The 10,917-nt window shown below is 39.5% G+C and overlaps 1 protein-coding gene across 1 annotated transcript; it reads left to right on the forward strand.

Annotated features, from left to right (window-relative positions):
- The first annotated feature begins 686 nt into the window (after positions 1-686).
- Positions 687-4,374, forward strand: LOC127530237 (zinc-binding protein A33-like). Its single transcript, XM_051950240.1, has 2 exons — positions 687-956; positions 2,002-4,374. The coding sequence occupies exons 1-2, from the start codon at positions 702-704 to the stop codon at positions 3,271-3,273; spliced, it is 1,527 nt and encodes a 508-aa protein (XP_051806200.1). The 5' UTR covers positions 687-701; the 3' UTR covers positions 3,274-4,374.
- The last annotated feature ends 6,543 nt before the right edge of the window (positions 4,375-10,917 follow it).

Genomic DNA, 10,917 nt, shown 5'->3' on the forward strand with positions numbered 1-10,917 from the left:
TTTCACTTTTTAACCTTTTTCACAGCATGCATTTGGACTCATCATAGGTGGAATAACTGATGAATGAGCTCCATAAAGGTCCAATGTCATAGTTTATTATGAACCTTTATGGACCTCATAAACAACAGCAGCTCTAAGAGGAATCCAGCATTAATACACCTCTGATTTAAACTGGGACCAGTTCAGATACCTGCAACTTTATAAACATAATTAAAATTGTTAAACTATTAGTATTAAACATTCACAGGTTGCTGCTGCTTAATGTAGCTGACAGGTAGATCATTTCATGTTTCTATCATCTGATGGGAGTATTAATTAATATGCTGGCTGTAGTTAATTATCATTATCTCTGAGTTGGGTTGACAAAATCTGGCTGTGACTCAATTTAACAAATCAGCAAACAAGCTAAGTTGGTTTTGCAGCAGCTGTCACTATATAAAAGTAAATGAAAACAGCAAAAATGTTTGTCATGTTAAACAAACAAAACCTTAAACTAATAAAACAAGTACTCACATTGTGGCCGTCTTCCATAATGGAGATAAATGCTGCTACTTCATTTGGAATCAACTCAACAGGAAACACCTGAGTCCTACAGGAAGCAGGCAGACACACCCTTCTCCATCCACGGGGTGTGGCATTTCTGGGAAAGTCCAGTTTAAAGTGAGGTGCACCTGGCAGAGAGACATAGATAGGAGCCAAACATGGTGTCTGTTCAGTGTTCTGAAGACCTGACCTGCTCTGTTTGTCTGAGCATCTTCATGGATCCAGTGACTCTGTCCTGTGGACACTCTTTCTGCAGACAGTGTGTCACAGACGTCCACAGCTGTCCCCAGTGTCGGGCAGCTCTTTCAACAGAAGCCAAATGTCTCCCGACCACCGGTGTTCTGAAAAGCCTCGCCGAGAAGGTCAGAGAAGCGGAGAAGATGAAGGAAGAGGGTGGGAGTGAGAAAGCAGAGGTAAGGTGACATGCAGAACGCTGTGCTACTCATTGTACTTGAACATGTAGTCAAGTGATATAAATGCTGCACATGAGTGAGTTTGTAAAAGTGAAACTCCTAGAAAACAAACAAATGGAGCATGAGCAAACGAATGAGCCTCAGTATCTGGTAGATGAAGTGCATCAGTGTTTCCTGACAATTTAGATTTGGTTTTGTTTGGACACCTTTAAATCTTCAGTCGGTGTGGGGTTGGGATGAACATGAGCAGCTTTTGAGGAAATAAGAGGTCATGTTCTTGGCTCCTCAGGGTTGAAAACCTGAAGCCACGTGTTCTCGCATGTAAACGCGCTGCATTTGAAAATCCTCCGCATAGTGGCCATCTACAGCTTTGTCAGACCAACATGGCAGCTCGTCCGCTAACTTTCTCTTTTATTTCGAAAACACTTAAGCTAAAAGTTTTTTTTTTTTCTTTTCTAAAAGCATGTTGCATGCTGGTCCGGTTGTGGTGCCTTTGCAACTATGGTCTGGTGTATTTTCCCCGCAGCTCATTCTCATAAAATGGACTTGATTTCTACTTAATGCAAATTCGATGCTGTGTGCAGAGAGCTGATGCATTGCCAAACTTTAGTCAAACTAGCTGTAGGTGAATTAAAGCAAGAATGCGGTGCTTTGACATGCAGAGAAAAACATGGAGTAGTGGACATGTACCTTGTGTCATGCAAGTGTGTGACTGCACTGTGTGAATTAAGTGGAAGAGCAGTTGGAGAGCTATCCTGAAGTCCTGTGTCAAGGCCAACATCTTTTGTTGCAGCTGTTAATCAAATAATCTAGATCTGCACCAAATGTCATGTGTTCTGAGGTGGAGTCTGACCACTTGACAGCAGCATTATGCAAAAAGTATTTCATGTGTACTGTTAAAAGAAATAATGTATGTATGGTAAGAGGATGACCTCATTCTCAGTGACCTGTCTGTCTTTAAAGGCTTTGTACTGATATGTTCTTATTTAGGATCCTTATGTTTTAGCTACACTATTTATTAATGCACACATTCATTTCTTTACAGGTTCCTGACTTGTGCCCCGAACATGAAGAAAAGCTGAAGTTATTCTGTGTCACAGAGCAGCAGTTAACTTGCATCATATGCAGAGATGGGGAGAAGCATGAAGGACACAAGTTTAAACCAATCAAAGAGGCAGCTGCATCACAGAGGAAAGAGTTGGAGACGTTTGTACAAGATGTGATTGACGATATCCATGCTATAGAAAGCCTGGCCAACACACAGAGGGAAGAAATGACAAAATCCAAAGAGACGTCTGAGCAGCTGATGACCCAAATCGGAAGACAGTTTGAGGAGATGCACCAGTTCCTGCAGAGGAGAGAAGATGAGATAAAGAATGAGCTGAAACACAAAGAGGAAGACGGTATAGAGAAGATGAGCCACAGCTTAAAGTCCATAGAAACCGCTTTGTCTGAGAGGAAAGAGATGGAGGTCAAAGCAACCTCTATTCTGGAGATCTCAGACTCAGAGAAGTTTCTAAAGAGCTGGACTGAAGACAAGAGTATGATGACCACAGAAGATTTGTTCAGGCCCAGAGCGAATGAGCTTCAAGTGGTGAACACTTCTCTCTCTTTGGGGCCTTATGAAAGCCACCTGCAGTTCTTCATGTGGAAGGAGATGCTTCAGGTGATCCAGCCCAGAGCAGAGTGGCTCTCACTCAAAAGAGACAGCACAGTTTTATCTGTGTCTGATGATGGCCGAAGGTTGTTTTCTGTTCCCCAAAGCAACCAAGCGGATTTGTTTTCTAAATTTGGACAGCCAGCTTTTGGTGTTCTGACAGGACACAACACCACCCCTTCCCCTGTTGTCTTAGGTTCATCATCATATCAAGTCAAAGCTCGTGATATGGGTTTATTTGCCGCCCCCCCTCTTACTTTTGCTAAGCAGAGTGAAAACCTCTCCTCCTTTCCTTCCTCTCGCACAAACTATGCATGCAGTGTCACTGAGTTTACTTCAGGGCAGCATTACTGGGAGGTAGAGGTTGGAAGCAGAAACTACTGGGAGCTAGGGCTGAAAGATGATATCCTGTTGTATGATGGGCTAATGTATCACACCTTGCATCACAATGTGGGTCTACCACTAGCATTTGAAGGCAGACCTCGAAAGATTGGAGTTTACCTGAACTGCTCATCCAAGAAACTCTCCTTCTATGATGCAGACAACATGAAACATATCCACACTCTGTGCCCTGATCTCACTTCCATGCCGGTGTCAGCCTATTTTAACATCAGACGCAAAGAACCAGATCATAACCCCATTACAGTGTGCTGGTACTGAACAGAGGAATGATCCAGCCAGAAATCCTTGACAGGTAAATGAAAGATGTTGTAATTAGGAATGCTTTATTTCACAGGTTAAGGTTTTGATCTAATTGCCACACTGAATACCTGCAGCTGAACACTGCATTACTCTTTCCTGTTTACCATTTGGATCTTTAACAAAAAGCTGTTTAAGTCATGAAGAATCCAATTAAAGAATGTTTGTTAATCTTGTAACATTGATGTCAGATTATGTACTTCTGACCTCGTACATCAGTTTTTTTGATTGTTTTTTTTTTTCTTCTTCTTTTAGGATTTGTTACTATTAACCCATTTTTCTTTACCACCAAATTGGATTGTTATCAACATCTTGTAGTTCACAGCCAAATTTTAGGTCATAATAGGAACTTTTCCAGCAAAAAATACAGGACTCCTAAAAAACATTACATTATATTTTCTCTGTTTTCTGGAGATAAAAACTTCCCATCTCACAAATAAACCCACATTACTTTGTTTATTTAAAAAACAAACGAGTGAATCTAAGACAGCATGGGGGATGCTACATGTAGGCCTTTACAAAGCTGAAAGTTCAGAACTATGGAACCAGAGGAACCGACCTGAGGAACTAGACAGGAAAGCAGAAGTTGCTAGAGGAGTAACTAAATCTTATTGTGCTTTTTTTTTTTTTTCTTTTTTTTTTTTAATGCACTGTAAAATTGTGTTTGAGCTCTGTTAAAGCAACTTTAAAAAAAAAAAAAAATTTGTTTATTTTGGACCAGTGTTGTTGGTCTCTTGTAAGTTTAGTTGATGATTTTACACATGGTGAGTGAACTGGGTGTTGCTACTGTAATACTGCAATGTATAAAATGATAAAACACAATTTACCCGACAGAAGTGCACACAGGTGGTGGCTTACTAATTAGAAATAAAATAAAGCTGTTTATGTGGTAAATTTATTAAGAAAGAACTGTTTGCAGACATGTCTCAATGATTCAGACACTTGTATGTTCAGTCATGAAATAAATCCTGCGAACAAGTTAAGAATGTAATTTTGTGTTTTTTGCTTCTTTTTGGTTAAAATGTTAATATTGCCCATTAAAAAAACTCTGTGCCAAAAATACTTACTAAGTGCTCACTTTTTTTTTTAAGGGAAAAGATTTGTTGTTCTTTAACAAGAGAGCATTGGCAATTTCTAAAACAGATCCTACCATTATAGACTTGTTTAATTTCTTGCACTTTCAATTGAGTGTTGCCAAAGTAAATGAGTGAAACAAATGCAGCAAATACATATTCGCTGCAGAGCATAAATAAGTCAGGAAACCCACTGATCAGTTTAATAGCTAATAAACACAATGGATACGAATTCTGCACGCAATTTTTCACTAGCATGGACCATGCCACAGCAAAGTGAGTTTAGAGATTTAATGAGGAAAAATGGTGTTAGATGGCAGGGAAGAATATAGGATGTAAGGATGAGGGTGGATGTGAAGATTGTCTGGTTGATGTTGGAAGCCTGGGCGAAGGAGATTAGGGGTTGGGGTTCTATCTCGGGTTCCCCTGAATCTGCGATGGATCCAGGCGGTGCATGAAAGAGGAGCGATGAAAAGGCCATGGAGATGAAAGGTGCTGGATGATTAAAGGTGGAGTATAAGTAGACTGCTCCTGAATCTAAGTTAACAAGTTAGCTTCATAAGTTGCAACAGAATAAAAGAAATGCCACAATCTTAAAAATGTAAAATAAGTGGTAGCACAAGTGTTCCCCTTATTAAATGGATGCAACCAGTTGGTGCGAAAAGTCACATAATTAGTACCTAGTTAGAGTTTATTAAGCAGATTCAGATCAATCTAATGTTTCTAAAAGAGCCAGGTTAATGTTATTCATGTCTGTCTGAAAACTTTGTCCATCCACTAATATAACTAGGGATGGACTAAATGATATAAACACCTTTCAATACAGAACAGCACAGTTCAACAGCATCACCAGCTACTGATGATAAAACAACTCTAAAACATGAAATAAAAACTTAATGTAATGATTAATCTGGAATGCTCAAAATGTATATGAATTATTTTTTAAAATAGAAATGAAAAGGGTAGTATGTTTTCTTAAGTTCTCTGTACAGTGCAGATAGATGTATGCTGCTGTTCTAATTGCACTTTGTACTCTTGATCAGTATGTCTGAAGTCTATAAGGTACACAAGTTCAAGCCTAGCACATTTGGTATGGGAACTGGCTGTAAAACCTGGTTTGGATTCTTCAATTTTGTTTTTATGTCAACAAAGTTCTCCCGTCACAGCTATTTCTTTTTTTGTTTGTTTTAATGAATTTCTTTGTCCTTTTATTTCTTCTAATCTGTTAACATTTTGGCAAGAGGCAGAACTTTAAAGTCTTTTGTCATTTGTGCTTAAGTCGTGGATAGCCCTCCAGATTTTGCAGAATGCGGTTAAAAACTGTTAAAGTTTAAAGTTAAAGTAAACATAACAAATGGATTGAACCTTATCCTGAAATCTCCTTCTGTCATCATTTTCATCACCAACATCTGTCTTCACGTCTGAGAAAGACCATCTACCGTTTGTCCACAACTGGATGAACCTCCCAAAATGTATTGTTGCGCCATTATAGACAACCTTAATTCTTGGCAGCTTCATAAGTTATTCAGTCACTGAGAAACCAACCAGTGCTATAGAGTGGACATTTTAAAAAAAATTAATCATTTAAAGGTTCAGTAAGGAAGGTTTAGTAGCGTCTGGCATTAGAAAAAGCCTCTCTCATCAGATTGCACTTGGAGAACCAGCGTTTGGCTTGTTTGCTTTGTAGGACATATGGCAACTTAACATGAAGTCAATTCATGAACAATCTATCGGTGCTTCCCACCTGATTCCCTCATAATCAGTTGATTTATTTTATTTATTTATGTAATTTGTCCATAATAACTTTAAAAGCATGGACAGTTTTACCTTCATACAATAATTATTTTTAGAGCAACAGGCCCTACACTACATTTGGTTTGGCTGACGAGTTGCACTTTTTGTTTTTTTGCTTTATTTTTTTTCCCAGCATTTTTGAGCCCTCACAGCTTTGTGAAATATCAACAATGTGATGCTAACATTTTGCACGGCTTCATTAAATATGTTAAAGCTATTATACATTTTAAAATAATCAGTTGATTCTTTGGGGGTCAGGTGGGAACTTTTAGTTTTTTTTAAATTTTATAATATATATGATTTAATTATAAACTACTATGTTCCATTTCTACCAACAGGTCAGACTACGCCATACACAGTGGACCTGTAAATACTATTTTAAGCATAAATACCAAATGTGAATGTTGCTAATTTGTTAATTTTCTATTAATCTTTTTTTCTTCTTCAGAGCAATTAGAATATGTTAAATTAGACCGCAGGGAGTAATAATGGGGATATTCCATTATTTTCGAACATCTTACGTTTATCTAATCTTCTGTAGTTGTGACCAACTAATTGATAGGAATATAAATATGTGTCACATATATTGATGATGAAAATAATTGCTGGTTGTAGTCGTACAGCACAGTTGGAATATGATGTGATGATGTGCCCAAGGATGGAGGAATGAGAAGGAAAGGGAAAATTATATTTCATAGGTACAAATTTCCAGCAATTTTGTATTTATTTAACTTAAGGAGAAATAGAGTAAAGAAAACCTGAGGTGTTGGGTGCTTCAGGGCAGATTGAAGAGTTTCCCTGTCTGGTCTGAATGCAGCATCCAGCATAACTCACAGCTCACAGATTTCTGAGCTGTGAGAAAAGACGAGATGCAGACTTCTCTGCAGACTCAGGGAGATGGAGACGTTCCCTCGCCGTAGACGGTGGCTGGGAAAGACTTTAGTCTGGCACAGTTCAGCAGTCAGCAGCCAGAGGGCAGCAGGTCACAGTTACTGTCTGACCCTCAGACAGAGCTGGAGCAGACAAATCACTCAGCTATGTGCATCTCTGCTCACACTGCAGAAACATAACAGAGAAAATGACATCTAAGAGAGAGAGAGAGAGCACAAAACGTGTGCTGCCTCCATCCTCTCAAATGTGACAATTTGCTGCTTTTGCTCAACTTACATGATAGTGAACTTTGATCTTAGATGATTTTCTCATGTTAACTAAATAATTTGTTAATTGAAAGGAAAATGAAATGAAATCCTGGTTGCAGCTTATATCACTGTATAATACATTACGTACTTATTATTTCAATGAAAGAAGCTTGCTAATAAGAAGCTAGTTTTAGTTTACAATTCATTGTCTTATGAAATAATATTTATTCATTTATTTAATTATATATTTTCCAACAAAAAAAGTATTTTCCTGTGACTTGCAAAGCTTAGAGTTGAGGTGAAGGAGACTATGGTTGTATGCATGCAGTGTCCGATGATGGGAGTGTTGGGTATCTGCTGAAATAATGTGTAAATGCATATACATGAAGGTTTTTTTGGATCTTTTTCTGGATGAAAAAACTGCAAGAAAAAACTATTTTATGGGAATAATTTAGTTTACCAATGAAAGAACAAACAAATAATCTTGGTAAAACTGGGTTTTTGTGGAGTTTATGTGTACTCTGTGACATCTTAGTCACAGTCAGTTTAAAATAATAATAGTAGATGTTAACGGGTCAAAGGATTTTTAACAAAGTTTAAATATTGTTTCATGGCCTTGATTATTTACTCGGACCATCCGGGGTCACCTATCTGAACAGACAATAACTAGTTTTTGGGAAAGTTTATGGCATTTCTGTTATGTTTTCTTGACTTTTTGGTTGTGTATATATTTTTGTGTTGTATTAAATCCGGCCTCTGCTTCGTTAATTTGGCCAATAAGCCCAGCTGTCAGAGGATGAGCGGGAGGAGGGAGGAAGGACTGCCGGAGCAGTTTGTGAGCAGTTCGATAGTAAGCTAGCGTGGCTAACGCTAGCCCGGCGGCTAGTCCCTCAGATTGTAACTTTCACCGCACTCAGTGTTTGCGTGAGCGCTGTTTTACCGCTCTCAAAGTTTTGTGGACCAAACAGCGTTGCAACGCGTTCTCCTTTCCGACTGAACAGGGGACAGTGAGTAAACTTGGCCATGTGGCCGCGCGCGTGTGCGTGTATGGGTGTGCGTGCCATATCTGTGGTGCGTGCGTGTGTGGGTGATCATAAAGCATAATTCTATTGTTCTATTGTATTGACTTTGTGGGTTTTGAAACGGTGGGGTAAACTGAAAGGGAAATGTTGCTGTTCATTGTGTGAGAGAGGGATTTAGATTAACATCAGGACTGGTCATTAGGGCCATCTGGGGTCACCTATCTGAACAGACAGTAATGAGTTTTTGGGAAAGTTTATGGTATTTCTTTTATGTTTTCTTGACTTATTGGTTGTGCATAGATTTTTGCGTTGTGTTAAATCCGGCCTCTCCTCAGTTAATTTGGCCAAAAAGAAAAACCTTCTCTGGGTCTCATTTTATTTTGATATATTTTGATATCTATTATTATAGTTTCATTCAGCTTTACGAACCGAGCACCCACCATTCTCGGGGTGATCACCTCAATCACCTCAATAGAGTGGTTGCATATGGTTGCTACATACATTAGATATGCAAAACTCATCAAGAATGGGGAAAAAAATTCAGTGGATCAGAATCAGTCATTTCAGCAAGAATCCAAAAGAAGAGCTGACATGCAAAGTCCTCAGCAGTAGTTCTGACAACAGCACTGAAGGAAGTCAGATGATGTAGTTATAGAGCATCAGTGTCCACTTAGCCAGGAGGAGGAATTACCAAATCCATCTTTCCTGAGGTTTTATTAGGGTCCGAGCACCGAGGGTGCGAAGGACAGGCGGTGCCAGGGCACCGACTGTCCAAGGCACCAGCGGTGCCAAGGACCCTATTGAAACCCTAGGGTTTATTATTATTATTATTATTATTATTATTTTTTTTTTTTCTCCCGTAAAGTAAATTGGCTTTTTGGCGGCCTTATCATACTCCAAAACGCGTGAAATTTGGCATGCACATCAGGACTGGCGAAAAATTTGATATTTTATGGGAGTTGCGCATGTGCGTGGCAAAATGGCTCTATAGCGCCACCTGCAAACTTGAAAAAGTAGTCATTAGGCCAACTGCCACAATGTTTCATGTACAGCTACAATATTTGGTGGGCATATGCAGAACATCTGGACACACCAAAAAGTCAATTACAGCCACGCCCTAAACCCAACAGGAAGTCGGCCACCTTCAATTTGCTGTAAATTTTTCAAACTTAATCGCTCCTCGGGAAATGACTTGCCTTTTTGGCGGCCTTATCATGAACCAAAACGCGTGAAATTTGGCGTGCACATCAGGACTGGCGAAAAATTTGATATTTTATGGGAGTTGCGCATATGTGTGAAAAAATGGCTCTATAGCGCCACCTGCAAAATTGAAACAGTGGTCATTAGGCCAACTTCCACAATGTTTTATTTACAGCTACAATATTTGGTGGGCATATGCACCACATCAGGACACACCAAAAAGTCAATCACAGCCACACCCTAAACCCAACAGGAAGTCGGCCATCTTGAATTTGCTGTACATTTGTCAAAATTTATAGCTCCTAGTGGATAAGTCTGAGAGAACTGAAATTTGGCCAGTACATGCACCAGACCTTTCTGTTGAAAAGTTATCAAAAACTCAACCAGAAGCCAAAAGGTGTGGCCATGGCGGAGCCTCAAACAACTGATCCTTCGCCATGAAACAGGAAGTGGTGTCTAATTCTTCTCAACATGCTCCAATCTGCCTGAAACTTTACATGTATGATGACAGTCCTGTCCTGATGTCATCCACATAGGGATATTCATTGACAGTCATAGCGCCACCTTGTGGTTTCAGGAAATAGACATCTTTTACACTTTCATGCCCTATTGTTACCCAGTTGATCATATTCACTTCAAATGCAGTGACAACAGCCTAAACACATTGATGATGCATCCCAGTGAAAATGGTGACTTGTCATCAAAGGGCGTGTCTGTGGCGGCCAAACCAATTTCGATGTTTCGCCATGAAAATTTAACGATTCGTATCTCAGCTGAACAACATCCTATTTGCCTCAGACTTCACATGCTGGATACCAGGTCCAGTCTGAACACATCCACACTCATAAATTTTGAAAAAGTCATAGCGCCACCTGTTGGTAATAGTAAGTTTAAGGCCTTATATTTTCAGGTACAATGGCCCCAAACTTGGTGATATCATGCTGGAAATTGGTCAGTCGAGTCTTCACCTCTTGACAATCACACACTGTGAAGGGTGTGACATTTCATGTAACGCTGTTGCCGTAGCAACCAAATATCGCCATGAAAAACAAAGCCCTTTCTGACAGGTTAGGAATACTCCAATGCTCACAAAAATTACCACACACATCACCATTGACCCAAGGAACAACACTGTATGCATCTCGGCACTGCACATGCTATAGCGCCCCCTACAGTATTTTTAACAAACAGCCCCCCCAGCACGTTTCACCTACATCCATGAAATTTGGGAGGCTTATAGAGCACATCAGGACGCACAAAAAAGCCTCTTGGAGCCATGTCCTAAACCCAACAGGAAGTCGGCCATCTTGGATTAATTGTGAGATTTTTGATGATTTTTCTCATTTTTGAGAGTTAATACCTCCTAGGGGATAATTC

The sequence above is a fragment of the Acanthochromis polyacanthus genome, chromosome 6 (genome assembly GCF_021347895.1).
Source record: "Acanthochromis polyacanthus isolate Apoly-LR-REF ecotype Palm Island chromosome 6, KAUST_Apoly_ChrSc, whole genome shotgun sequence".
In the NCBI taxonomy this organism is placed as follows: Eukaryota; Metazoa; Chordata; class Actinopteri; family Pomacentridae; genus Acanthochromis; species Acanthochromis polyacanthus.